We start from the raw sequence: 14,875 nt of genomic DNA, 5'->3' as shown, positions 1-14,875 counted from the left end.
ACAAATGTGTTTAGAATTACTCAGATGTGTTGGTATAATAGACAAGTCTTGTCTCATGCATGGACGTCTCCTGAATCTGAACGTATCTACCCCTACTGCACTCAGCAGGCAGCGAGGCTTTAATGCGGATATAAGTCGAGCAATTAAATAATTCCCTATTGACTTTAACCATGAATCACGGCGGGCGCCTTAAAATAACCGTTACGACCGGTCTCTCCCCAGCTCAACCTGGCTTCCAGTGGCTCTCTGTTAAAGCGAGACAGCGAGGCCTATCCGGAGGGTCTCCCCCACCCCCCCACCTCCGCCGCCACCCCCATCACCCCACTGCGCCAGGGACCCTCGGTCATCAGCTCATCGAGCCTGCACTCGCACTCCCACACGCACGCGGTCGGGCCCATACGTAGACGCAACTCCGACAAGTACTGCACCCCCATCGCCTCAGGTATGATGCTACCAGCTTGTATTGTCTAGTTATTATTTATGATGAAGACGAGTCATTTTTTGGGTTGCGTGATCTAGTGTTGATTAAAGCTGGAGGTATTTCCTGTGGTCGTCGCTTCTCTTTTCATGTGCAATGAGCATCGAACAGCAGGCTGTCATTCACATCTGTGAAAGAAGCAGCTGGTGCTCAGCTCAGACAACCAGACACACTGCGTCAGATTGGCTTAACACATTCTTTCTAGTTTATTCATGTTCATTTCTTGGCATTACTGCAGCAAAAGATTGGAAAAAAATGTAAAAGAATTAAGAATACTTTCAAGAACACACTTTGCTGCACTTCCTGTTCTAACATACAGGAAATATGAAGTCAAGCATTTTAGCTTATATTTTAAAAGTATTTAATTTATGCAGTTAATTTTGTTTGTCTTTATGAATCACAAATACTTTAAATTCATAGTATCTGTTTTTTTTTAGAGCTGGCCCAGAACTGTGAGTTCTACAAGAATGCTGATGTCAGGCCTCCCTTTACCTACGCGTCTCTTATACGTCACGTGAGTCCAGCTCTGATGAGTCGCTCTGTGCTCTCTCCTCCGCCCGCGTCCGTGTTCCCGTCTAACTTCTGTCCTGTCACTTCCTGTCCTCAGGCCATCCTGGAGTCCCCAGAGAGGCAGCTGACCCTCAACGAGATCTACAACTGGTTTACACGAAAGTTTGCCTATTTCAGGAGAAACACAGCCACATGGAAGGTACAGACGCCTTCCTCGTGCCTTGCCTTTATAAACACACAAACATGTGAAGGCCAAAATCAAGCACTCATTTTCAAAATGAAGAAGTTCAGTAACGCAACCACCGACTTTTCCCCCCTCCTAAAGATTCATCTGATTTGACAGCTACTGACTGTTTCTGTCCTTAGTGAAACACTTTCCAACTTCTCTCATTCTCCTCTTCTCTCTTACTCTGTCTTTTATTCTTTCTCTCGCTCTCAGTCCTAAACTATTCTCTCACCTCCAACATGGCACCTGAAGAGCCAGCCCCACTTAGCTCAGCACAGCCTCATCTAGCCTCATTAGAGGAAGGCACATACAAAGCTGGTGCACACACACACTGCTCATGATCACACACTGAATGTTCTTTTCCTCTAACACACACACACACACACACACAGACACACACACACACACACACACACACACACACACACACACACACACACACACACACACACACACACACACACACACACACCTGGCCTGATCCAACCATTGTAGGTGCTGACCCATTTCTGGAGAAACCTCACACTAATTTGAGTGTCAGCTCAGGCAGAGGCAGGGAAAGCGAGAGAATAGGGGGGAAAGGAAGAGATTGGAGGAGGAGGAGGGAGGAGAGACCCGTAGCTTTGTGCTAATAGCCCTAAACCAAGGAGGGAGGGATGCGCCGATGATGGAGGGGTAGAGGGTTAAGAGACGGGGCAGCCAGGAATATCTTTACCTCCTCATCTGACTTTTATGAATTTTAACTATTAATGTCTGGTGTCTGCTTCCTGTGCCGCTGGCCTCTCAGACCTTTAAATATAGCTCGGCATGGCCTTATGTATTTATTTAGCAGCTTGGTGAGTCAAATAGGGCCGTGGAGATGTATGTCCTTTAATAAGCTGTTATATTTCATGAGGAAGGCAGCAGTGTCATTGATCAGTGCAACAGAGGGACTGAGAAAGGGGGCAAGTGAGAGAGGAGAAATCAAACGCAAAAAAGTGAAATGCACAAAAATATAGATGCAGGGACCATTTTATTACATTAACTACATTTAGCTAAGATCATTATCACTTTTTTCCCATTAATAATTGTATAACTATTAATCACCTTACCTGATAATACATATCTTATAATTGTTTGGATACATATGGGATCAGTCCTTCCCTTGCACCAGGCACGCAGCAGAAAAGCATCAAACATTTACAATATATACATCATAACACCTCCATTTTCGCCAATAAATGTAAAAGATTTTAGCCTCTTTTCTTCCTCCAAAATTCGTACTTCTAGCATCCAACCCCCTCTCAGCTGGAGGGACTGGCGATGAGTGGCACATGTGCTGTGACCCACTGTAAATGACTGCTAATGTTTTAACTGGGAGAATTAGGCTTTCATCACGGAGACGAATGCAAATAGCGCTCCAATAGCACCGTGCGTGCGTGCGTGCGTGCGTGCGTGCATGCGTGCGTGCGTGCGTGCGTGCGTGCGTGCGTGTGTGTGTGTGTGTGTGTGTGTGTGTTTGCACTCAGTCAGGGTGGCGGGCGGAGATTGGGGTCAGACTCATTTACAAAACTTAGCATCACGGCTCGGGGGTTGAGGGGATGCAGGGGAGAAAGGGTTCCTCCGCTGATTATGGCTTGTGTAATTACGTGTGTGTGTGTGTGCGTGCGTATCTGCGTGTGTAATTACGGAGAGGAGTGATGCATGCCTGGCCTGTCCCTCCCTCTCGGCTTAGAACAGCGTGTCAGAGAGAATATGCAGGATTTAATTATAGACGAATTAAAATTGGTAATGAAATTGGGCATGAACAAACTACAAATAGCAGATGAAAAGGGAGGCCTGTCCCTGGGGGGCGAGACAAAGATAGCGGTGTGCCTGGCTGCCTGTCTGAGTGCCTGTGGAAGTGTGTGTGTGTGAGTGTATGCTGATGATGACTGATTAGGAAAATTCTAAGACAAAATAATGGTACTGGAGAACCGCTGCCCTGCATTAGGACTGTACAGTACATGGAGTATTGTGTGTGTGTGTGTGTGTGTGTGTGTGTGTGTGTGTGTGTGTGTGTGTGTGTGTGTGTGTGTGTGTGTGTGTGTGTGTAATTAGAAATCCTGAATGAAACAAAATAGGCATCTTGAAGATTTGTTTCATCGTCTATGTCTTAATTCTCACTCTCCTCCTCTGTTTTTCCTCCCTCTTCTCCCAGAATGCTGTGCGCCACAACCTGAGTCTGCACAAGTGTTTTGTTCGCGTTGAAAACGTGAAGGGGGCCGTGTGGACTGTGGATGAAGTCGAATACCAAAAGAGGAGACCACCAAAGATGACCGGGTAGGAGCACACACACACACACACACACACACACACACACACACACACACACACACACACACACACACACACACACACACACACACACACACGTTCGCTGTCCTCGTGCACGTTTGAGCTTGATGTGAGTGTGAGTTTATGGGTGCTGGCACTATGATTGCCCACACAGACCCCTATTATTACAGAGAGGCCGACTCAGCAAGCACATGAGAAATATCAGGACTTTCTAGCTCATTGTGTATGAACGTACTGTGTGTGTGTTTCTCCCTGTTTGTCAACACCATTAGTAAGCAGCTGTGTGAGAAGCAGGAGAGGAAAAAAACTTGTTAGCGTATGTAAACAGATGTTCTCTGCAACCACCAGAGAAACCAGGGATACACACACACACACACACACACACACACACACACACACACACACACACACACACACACACACACACACACACACACACACACACACACACACCTGCACACCGGATATCACGTGTGTTTTAGCATCTGTTTACAGTGTGTGTATGTTTTTACTCCTAATAAACATATTTGTGAGATTTGTCAGAGTAGCTTGGCAAAGGTGACATCTTATCACATGTGCACTCAATCTGTGGTTCTCTCTCTCTCTCTTTTTGCACTTGCGCACAGAAGTCCCACTCTGGTGAAAAACATGATTTCAGGCCTGGGCTTTGGATCCCTAAACGCCAGCTATCAGGTAAGGAAATGAAAAAAGAAAATATCCTCTCTACTTTGCCCTCTAACACACACACACACACACACACACACACACACACACACACACACACACACACACACACACACACACACACAGCAACCAATCGCAATCAAGGGCACTAATATCAATTCCCTCTTACAATTAGCAGATGCCCTAACGATGTTCACACCACTTCCTCCCTCCTGCTCCCACACCAGCACACGCTCTCACCTCCCACTTCCCCTTACTCACACACGCACACACACACACACACACACACACACACACACGCACACACGCACGCACGCTTTACACTCATCCCTACACTCCTGTTCGCACTGAAGACTCACACAGACACATAATTGTATGGTTGGGATGATTTATAGCGTCAAGTAGTTGTCAATTAAGGTTAGTGCGTAAAATTATCGCCTGTCCCAGAAAGCTCGTCTCTGAGCTGGTGACAATTCCCCATGCGTTTGTCGGCTTCCTGTGTGAGAGGGGAGGTACAGACGCTCAGCTGGCGTTCAACCTGGAGCATTTACTGTGTGACAGACACTGTTGTCGTGTCACTGTGCTTGTGTGTGTTTAGTCTGTCTTAGCAGTGTTGTTCACTTTAATGTGAATCAATGACACAGACGTAAACTTATAAGCACGAGCCTTGACGGGAACAAGTACTGTGTATAAGTGCCCCCTAGTGGTGCCTCAAGTTCACAGGCAAGTTAGTTTACGTGAATGTACTCCATATGGAGGAGCTCTCAGGATAAGTACTTGTCAGCCATTCTTGTTCTCTCACTATTTTGTTCTAATGTGATGTTTGTGTGTGTGTGTGTGTGTGTGTGTGTGTGTGTGTGTGTGTGTGTGTGTGTGTGTGTGTGTGTGTGTGTGTGTGTGTTTAGGCCGCTCTGGCAGAGAGCAGTCTGTCCCTGCTAAACAGCCCCTCCTTGGTGACCCCTCCGTCTGCGGCCAGCCTCAACATGCTGCACGTGGGCCACGATGATGTCAGCTCCACCGTGGAGCAGGTCAACAGCAACGGCAGCTGCAGCCCCACGCTCAGCCCTCAGCAGTACAGGTACCCCGGGCCTCTGTAATGAGCGTACTCGTACCCGTTTAGCAAGTCCTGCTGCAGGGAGTGGCTAACATGTGCCCGCTCTGCCTCGCAGCCACCCCGTGCATGTGAAGGAGGAGCCCACTGAGCTGGAGGAGGACAGTCGGCCCGTGTCCCTGCTGGCCGGCGTCACACACAGCCTGCCGCTGCCGAGCGACGAGCGCGACCTGGAGGAGGATCTTCCCACCGAGGAGCTGGAGTAGGACGCATCCAACGCCGAGCAGAGGGGCGGGACACAGCGAGCCCTCCCGTCAGTGTGAGAGGAAACGATAGATACAGTACACTTAACAAGAGAAGAGTGAAAAAAGAGAATGCTTTTTTTCGTTGTTATTGTTTTTAAGAAAATGCAAGCAACCAAGGAAGACATTGAAAAACTCCAAACAGGGTTAGATGACCTCCGTTACTTCTAGACGCAAAAACCAGACTGTGGAGCACTGCTTTTACCTCCATGTGTTTCTTTTCCAACACTTGGCTCAGAGGTGTAACACCACTTAATGCATATACACTCACACAAACACACAACCGTTCACCACGCGTCACCATCCTCCCTGATCAACATCGGCCTCTGTGTAGAGACCCCTCGAGGCACGGACACGCGCTCTCCTCCTCGTCCCAACTCTGCACTCTGTCTCGGGTGCACGGCTAGTCGTCGGCTGAGGACACACGAGGGCGGATGTGTGTTGAAAACAAAGGCACACGGAATCATGTGTATATAGAGTTGGAGCAGTCACCAGGGGCTGTGCAGTATACCTCTCCTTACTCCCCGTTTAGTCAATCACTTGCTTTTTCATTTCCTCTGATTGAAATGAAACTGTTGGGCTTCCAGATGGGAAGGAAAGAGTGAAGGACAGAAGAGCGCTTTCAAAGATTACCTCCCACACTTCTGCCTCCGTGTCTGTGTGCGAGGCCACAGCGAGGCTGACCCGACAGAGTCCCTGTCCAAACCTCTGCCCCCAGAAAGACACTTAGTCTCAGACGTCGTTTGAACACTTTGCTTCTGAGTGAGTAAAAAAAGAAGACATTTTTGCCCACCTCTATCCCTTTTCCACCTCTCCCAGACAGACTGCAGGAATAGGACCGTTTGGTGCTGTCCTTCTCCTCCTCTCCATCCTCCGATGGACTGATGGAGCTCGGAACACTTTGAGACTGACAGGAAAAGAGGGGAAGCAGAGAAATATTGTGACTTAAGATGAAAACTGTTGATTATGGAATATAACAAGAAAAAATGTGTGGTAGCTTTTGTCATTTCTCTTTTTTTATTTGCTGTTATTATCATTGTTTCTTTTGAGGATCGATATTCCCACAGTGGCGTTCTGTTTCGACGTACCTTTTTTTAAGGATGCTGGTTTCGTTTTTGTGTTGTAATTTGATTTTCTCTGGTTGTTCACACCATTCCAAGTAAGTATTGGCAAGAAAAAAAAAGCGCAGTATTGTCCCAACTTGTAATACCTGACCCAGACTCCTGCCCCCACTCCTCCTTTTCTGTCCTAAGTGTAGCAGACAAGAAATATGGAAATAGCACTTAAAGTTGCCATTATCCAGACAGATTATTTAACAGCTCTTTGTTTGTTTTACTTTTTTTCTCATTCACTTGATTTTGGTTGTGTATTTAGTTTCAAAATATCAGTAATGCTTTAAAATATATATATAAATATATATATTATTACTGCAGTCAGAGAATACCTCATCCCACAAGGGTTCCGCCTAGAACTGTGTCCAAATTGATAAAGAAATAAGGGGGGATACTTTCTGTGGGACACCAAATGCGGCGACTCTGCTCAGCTTTGATTCAAAGCTCAATGGTTGTAATAGTTACTGTGTAGAAGCGATCAGCAATTCACTGTGTGAGTTTGTGTTAAAGGAAAAAGCACGTGAGACTTTTTTTTCTTTTTGCTTTTGCTTTCTGTGAGCATAAAAACATTAGTTTTCTCTACAGTGCCATGCCAAATTGAACTTTACTTTATTCTATTATCTTATTCCCATTTTATTTTTGTTACAGGTAACCAAAGAAATATGTAGAAAACCAAAAACCCTGTAGTTTTTTTATTTGTCATTTTTAGTTTGCTTTTCTTTTTCTTGAAGAACTGACCCAAAAGACAGCAAACCAGAGTTTAAATTCTTCTTACTGTGTTCATATTACCGCTGTGTTGAAGTGAAACATAACTTACAGTGCTGACCATTCCGAAAAACCAAAGTGTGTGAAGCAAACTGTCAAAGCTTTTACATGATAACTGGTTACGAGTGACTCACGTTAAATATGAGGCCAAAAATGAGTAACGAACCTCGCACAGTTCCTCGAAACGCGCAAACGAAAGACAAGAAAAGCACTTAGAGGTGAAACCCGCTCTGTCTCTGTCTCCTGTGCTCAGGCTCAACTGTGTTGTGAGGCTTTTGGAAACTTTACAACCTGAGATACCACCAAAAAAGGGAGCTGAAACACAAACCACAACATTAGGCTCTGTGGAAACACCTGGATTCTAAGATGTTGTACTGGTGCTGTCACATAAAACGGACTTCATCCATCTGGGAAACCACCTTCCCTTCCTGACTTACGTTTAGTGTTCACAGGAAGGGGACATACTGTAATGAAGTAACAAATGTCACATCTTTGGTCAGGGGTGAGTAAATGAGTATTAAGATCAAGAGGGAACAACAAAAACAATGAAAATCTACCAATGGAAGAGGAAAACAACCAAGGAACATCATCTAATTTAAAGTTCGGTTCATATTTTTCTTCTTTCTGTCAAACAACTCTTGCACTTCGGACAGTTTCTGCTTATTTAATGACGACTTTGTGTTCAAACAGGACTGTTTCCTGTCACACTGACTGATCGATTGAACCAAGAACAAAGTGGCAGATAAAAACCAAAAATAACACTACCTCCTTTTAAAACGGTTCCACACATAGCCAATGGAAGACTGACCTGTCTTAAGTATTTTTCCCTCCATTCCTCCTCAACGATACTAACGAATGCCAAATTTGTGTTACACTAACTGTATGACCAACAACGAGAAGCTATTTAGATCCGACCTCCCTAACACATCTGCTTGAGCTCCAAAACGTAGAGACTTTCACTTTCCACGGAATTAAAAATGACTACCTCTCGTCAAATCGCATCTAAAGCACTCTCTGCGTCTCCACGCGTGTTGTGAAGCAGTCACTGTATACGGTATCAGCTGCGTGCTTCGCCCTCAGCTACGTGGACGCTCTGTCCTGCGTGCGTTTGAACGCGCGCCTGCACTCGGCCGGTGGGAGATTGGTCGTTAGTGGCTACAGTATGTGCTGGTTGTCAGGGGTGATGACGGGCAAAATATATCAGTGTGACACACACATACAGTGAATATAGAAATCCAGACGGCGCGGAAGCAGGGCTACGGGTTAGTGCAAGCAGAGGCTCTGACCATCCATTTATCCAAAGACCCACACACAGCAGCAACCCTTTCACCAAAACACACACACACACACACACAGAGGCGCTGAGGTAATATCCAAACGTAGAGGAACTGCTGCACACAGTACATAGATGATCTCTGACTCGTGCTTTAAGGTACACCTGTTAACAAAGCTGTTTTATAAAGATGTAGATTGTTCACAGGTCGCCATGTAACACTTCTGTTCTTTCTCCAGCTTGGCATAACATGATATATTCTTGTATATTAACGCTTGACCTATCTCTCCAGGGCATTCTTTCCTATTCTGTCCATTGAGTTTCTTCTTCTTAGTTTTTTTTTTTTGGGTTTCCTTCTGTTTCGTTTGTATTCCTGCACCTGTTTAGCTATTGTAAAGCTTTCAGCTCTGATTCCTATACTGTACTGCTAATGCTAAAGTATATGTATTTATCATATTAAGTGCAGCAGGTATCTTGGTTTAATAGTTTTGCTTTTGTTTTTTGTTTCTTTCCACCTTTTCAGTTCTTCATAAAACGTCTGGGACGCTGATTTTTTCAAGTGTATTATCTCTAAAAAAGTTAAAAGAATAAAGGTTAGATCAGTGGTTTAGGTAACACCTGTTTGTATATTTATCTTAGCTAGGTCTATTTTGATACTTTTTGTCTCTGTACTGCATTTATGCATTTTTAAGGAAAGAAAAAAAAACTAATGGAAAACAAACAAAAAGTTACTTCATTATGTCTTGATACCTCAGAAGGACTTTTTCTCAAAGACAGGACCAAAACCTCCACAAAGAAAAAGAGAGAAAGAGGAAAAAATGTCAGAATATGTAGCCCCTCTGTTGCTTTAAAAAATGAAAGGTATTGCTGTTGGTCCTTTTGGGTGCCAATATGTGTCCCTGCTCCACATGACCCCTCCTCTGACCCCTGAGCCCCGTCTTTTCTGTGCTGAACCCTGACCCGCAGAGCTGTCAATCATCTGCAGGCACTGTGGGGGTGTCACTGAGTCCCACCTGGCCGATGGTGACCAGTCACAAACCTCGTCTCCCAGTCTGGCGGTGGCAGAACAAAGTCTGGCACCGCTGCATTTTTAACGTTCCTTCTTTTGCATCGTCTCAGTACCAAAATGTGGAATGGATCAGAGATGCAGCTCATCTTCTGACGACCAAAGGCATTGCAGGCAAACATTGCTTAGTCCAAACTCCTGAACTGTAACCAAACTGTACCCGAACCAATGCCGCAGACGTAACCAAACGAAACACAAGCTACTTCCAAAACTCTCCATCGACTTCACTGATCACCTTTACCGACAGCTGTCATCTGCTGTGCTTTACATTCGCATGATGGTGTCGAAGGACCAGCATGAATCCTTACAGCTGGCGACAGACTCAAAGGATGCAGGGAGGTCACATCCTGGCGCGTGATTGGACAGTTCTGAGGTGTCATGTGAGGGGTGGGGAGGGGACTCTTGCCTGACGGTATTATAAAGTAGACAACCATGACCGTGCTCATGGTCATGATGGAACTACCACTTCAGCGCTCCTCTGGTTAAACCTTAGGAATGTGTGTACATTTTCAGCAGTGACTCTGTATTGTTTCTTAGTTTCAGTTTACTCGTTTATGTCTTTATCCTTTGGTTTTTGTTGCGTTTCTTGTTATTTGAAAGTGTGACCCGAGGAAGAGGCGGGGACAGGGACTGGGCCGTTGCTTCAGACACACAGTGGAGCCCAGCCCTCTGACCCTTCACCCCGGGTAGCCATGTAATGCCAGTCACTGCCCTTTCCTTCATGCTGTATAAAAACACACACATATATCTGTGTATTTGTAACCTGAATCTTCTTGTGTCTGTCCATGCAGACAATAAAAAACTGTACAGTAGGTCTAGTTGCATGTAATCTGTACTAATTATTGACAATGGCATTATAAAATGCAATAAAATACTTATTACACTGTCTCATTCTGTGTCCTTGTTGCTTCCTCTGCAGTGGTAGTGGATACAGATTCGCAGCGTCACACAGCAGAACTAGTAGCATTTGTAACTCTACAATAACACAACGACCATGGCAGCGCGCACGTGCTTTGTTGTTAGCCGTCATTTCTTTGCTTGTAATTGAAATTGCTCCTCTGTGATGCATTTGCTCTGCACCATAAGCAGATAAGGCTCCGTGGAGCATAAACAGACTCGCGCCGTGCTGCCGGCTCTGCTTCCAGCGTGACCTCTGGCAGACTCTCTTCCTGCTCTCGCTAACCGCTATAATTACAGCACACGAATCATGGCAACCGCTGGTAACAATGAATGAGAGTGTTTTTTCTTTTTAAATTCAAGCTCATTTTCTCCGACCAACCTGTTGAGTCATTCTGAGCCTTTACTGAACGTTTTTATTAGGACGGGTTGGTTTGAAATAACAAGCGCTAATTCGACAAACGTCGAAATCTTGGGCAATTGAGAAAATAGGTAGTTTTAAAACCTTTGAATTGTAGAAAAAACTTAATTTTTAAGCACTCAAATCATTCATCTTTTGTTATGATAAAAGCAGTCCCAGATTACCTGCGGCACATTTGTCACTAGTATCGGCCTCCTCTCAGGGGTCATCCGTGCCTTGTGATGCAGGAAGTGGCCACTAGGAGGAGTAAACAAACCGGACAAAACAAGCAGCATCCCACAAACACAAGCCTGCCACAAACAGCACCAGGTCCACTGACAGGGTCCGACCAACAGGGTGGGCCAGAGGGCAGAACAGACAGCGAGTCAAGGACCCGGGCTCCGCGTGATGCAGGGAGCAACACCCCACAGGTGGCTGAGCTCTTATTAGCCTTATAAAACACACCCTGCACAGGGTGGGAACTAGTTTTGTGACCCGTGTGTACTTTTTATTCACTCTCCGTCTTAATATTTCCTTTTCCTTCGCCTGCGTCTTCCCCCTCACAGGTTTGGCTCATGCCCTAAAGCTCATCTTTAAACCTGAGCGCTGCATCGTACATGCGTTGCCACGGGCACAAAAGATGGAAACTGGCTGGATGTTTTTTTGGAAAGTAGGAACTTTGTTTAATCTTGTGCTTTTAGTGAACTTCTGCCTGAGTCAGCTGGGAGGAAACTCACTCTTGACGCTTAAATCCCTGTGACATTTGGGTTTGGTAGAGACCCCATCCTAAGCCCGGGCGCACACAAACACACACGGGGAAGCACACACTCGCTGGCACGCACACACCCTGAATACTAAGTAGAAACCTAGTACCATGTACTTGTACAAGGTGAGCCAGGGTGCAGAGCGACTCACAAAGAGGTTGTTCTTGGCGCGGCAGAGCGGCGTTTGGCGTCAGCTGCACTCGGCATACGCTTCTCAATGCTCATCTGGACGGAGTCAGTGTTGGGGGCGCACGCTGGAGCGTCTAATTGTGATGTCCTCGTCCTGTTTGTGCGCGTGCAGCCGTCCTGTCCACGGGAGAGGACGCACCGGTCCCAGCAGCTTGCAGAGCACTGGGGTCCAGACAGACCCTATGAGTCACCGAATGAAGACATCTCGCTCCGTGTGTCACCGAGTCCCCCCCGTCTCTCCCCCCGTGTCTGTGGCTGAAGGCGTGGGCCGTCCTCCAAACAGAACAACACAACGTGTTGTGTATCCGCCGCCGCACGCGTGCACATGGATCTGCTTACTCTGTCCAATGAGCTGAGACTCTCTCTCCCTCGCTGTTTTTTCTGCAACTCAAACCTGCAATTTTCGCCCACAATAGCAACTTACAGGTACATGTATGCTTTGATAACTCGATTTGGCCTAATTTGCTAGAATGCCTAATGATGCTCATGTTTTGGGTCAAATTGACCCTGTAGAGCGTTAACTCCCTGTCTTATAAATAGAGCCAAGTAGAAGGATTCTAAACAGACCTAACCTCAGTGTAGGAGGGTGAAGTACTGCTGCTGTGAAGCACATTGGAAGGATGAATATTGGCAGCATACTTCAAAAACATCCTAATTTCTGAATATTAAGCTTGACTGAAATTTTAAAAGTGTTTCCAATCAGCACATATTTCATTTAACCAAATATAAAACAGAAATCCGTCACATTAAGTGAATGTTTGACACTTTCTAATCAAGTCTGTTTAATATTATTAAACAGACTTCGATTATTAAGTTTATGGGATTTTTTATGAGATAATCACGTTACATTTTTGAACAAGTAGCACACGATGTTGACAGTGTGTTGTCAGAGGATGCTTTGACACGTGAAGAGGAGGTCAGATGTTCAGATCCTTCACCAGTGGCTGATCTGTGGTCCAGTAGGTGAAGGCAGGAGACCTCCTACACATCCCAGGGACGGCATTATAAAATGGGATATTATTATAAGCGACATCATCAACACACAGGTCTGCGTTTCCTTTTTCTCATAAGGATCTTTCTCTGTAGCCATGAACCTGATGAAACGCTGTCCATGTGTGGCAGAAAGCGAGGGAGCGCGGCCCCAGCTACAGAACAAAAGCATCTTTGTGAGTGATTGGAACCACATTTTCACCATTCTCTCCTCAGTTCTCTCGCTTCCTCTCGCGCTGTTCAAAACCGCTGAAACAATCAACGTCAAAAGTTTAGAATAATAATCTGTGACTGTCTCAGCAGATACTGTGTGTGTGTGTGTGTGTGTGTGTGTGTGTGTGTGTGTGTGTGTGTGTGTGTGTGTGTGTGTGTGTGTGTGTGTGTGGCTCTGGTTTCACTTCTTTACACTTCTCACGTACTTCTACACGCACACACACACACACGCACACACACACACACACACACACACACACACACACACACACACACACACACACACACACACACACACTACAGGGTCCTCTCACTCTCTCTCTTTCTATGGGTTGGGCCTGGATGTTGCGGTCTCGTGCGTTTTGATCAGAGGCCCTGGAGCCGAGGAGCAGCTCCTGACTCGGCCTTCCAGTGTTGGCTAGTGGAAGTGGGCAACCTGCTCTTTTTTTGCTGAGTCTCAAACAAAGAGAAGGTCTCTCTGGTGCAGAAGCCAGGTCCACTCTCATGGCGAAGCTTGTCATGGCTGCCGTTGTGAGGACGTCTTGCCCTTGGTACACTTACTGTACAAAAATGATAACTTCCTTCACGCTGGTGTTTAAATTCCAATGTCTGTGGGAGCTGTGTGTTACAGTACTGTATGTACCGGGGTGGTAACAGAATCTGAACCAATATAAACCTGTTTTTTATATAAAGGCTGTATATGAAGCCCCTCCCATGTTGATGCTAAACTCACAATAACTCATTTAGTTGAGGCCCAGTTCATGTGTCTATCTTAAGAACAGGAGCTGGTCTGACCCGGTGCAGAGCAAAAGAAATCCCAGCTGGCAGCGAGTCCTGGGTAAGAAATAATCTGACACACAAAACTCTGTGGAATGATCAGATGCCAGTTTTACACTCTTTACACTTACACGGTATTTACTGTACAGATGTGGCAGTTGCTACGAGGCTAAAAAAGCATATTTCATAAAGTGCCAAACCAAATGTTATTCATCTGAGGACCAGCGATAGAGTATAATGTGCTGCTGTGGCTATTCCTGGCTGTGTGCGCGTCAACAGCCGCCGCTGTTTCATCATTTGATAGGACTGTTGGAGGTGAGGAATGTGGAGGGACGCTGCCATATTTGTCTGCCTCATGCGCCAGAGCCAGGATGGTCCAAAATGTCCCCGTTCACCTCTGAAGCTGCAATTAGAACCAGAACAAAGGTTGCCGGCGGCGCCGCCTAACGTGTGGTGTCTGTTCCCTCGTCTGTGACAAATGTATTCAAAAAACCATTAAATAGCCGTTAAATAAGGTTTTGATTAAATTACTACTCAGTACCTGTGAATCACAAGCGTTTAATAATTATGTAAATACTGTGGAAGCAAGAGAAATGAAAGCTACCAGCGCTCATTGTGCAGAGCCTGGTGGGCGCCAGCACAGATGAAGTCATGAAGGGAAATAAGAAAATAGAGAGAGAGCGTGAGCTTTTCAGGAAGTTGACGACAAGGAGAATTCCCTCTCATTGTTTGGCGCCTGGAATAAATGGGCAGACTGAATGTAATGCAAACACAGCAGGCTTTAATGTAGCCACAATATCGTTCCCACCATCTACAGCATCTTTTGAAGTGCACCTTTGTTAGACGTATTCCACATCACAAT

The 14,875-nt window shown here is 45.7% G+C and overlaps 1 protein-coding gene across 12 annotated transcripts in view; it reads left to right on the top strand.

The window, feature by feature from the left end:
• foxp4 (forkhead box P4) overlaps positions 1 to 10,671 on the top strand; it is a 159,900-nt gene extending 149,229 nt beyond the window's left edge. For all 12 annotated transcript variants that reach the window (XM_029149810.3, XM_029149808.3, XM_029149807.3 and 9 more), the window contains 7 exons: positions 223 to 442; positions 916 to 992; positions 1,086 to 1,187; positions 3,394 to 3,515; positions 4,157 to 4,223; positions 5,120 to 5,292; positions 5,384 to 10,671. In XM_029149810.3, coding sequence (XP_029005643.1) covers positions 223 to 442; positions 916 to 992; positions 1,086 to 1,187; positions 3,394 to 3,515; positions 4,157 to 4,223; positions 5,120 to 5,292; positions 5,384 to 5,531 — 909 coding nt within the window. In that variant the 3' untranslated portion in view covers positions 5,532 to 10,671. The remainder of the gene's footprint in view (positions 1 to 222; positions 443 to 915; positions 993 to 1,085; positions 1,188 to 3,393; positions 3,516 to 4,156; positions 4,224 to 5,119; positions 5,293 to 5,383) is intronic.
• The last annotated feature ends 4,204 nt before the right edge of the window (positions 10,672 to 14,875 follow it).

This window comes from Betta splendens, chromosome 5 (genome assembly GCF_900634795.4).
Source record: "Betta splendens chromosome 5, fBetSpl5.4, whole genome shotgun sequence".
In the NCBI taxonomy this organism is placed as follows: domain Eukaryota; kingdom Metazoa; phylum Chordata; class Actinopteri; order Anabantiformes; family Osphronemidae; genus Betta; species Betta splendens.
This window is presented reverse-complemented; position numbering and strand designations above follow the sequence as displayed.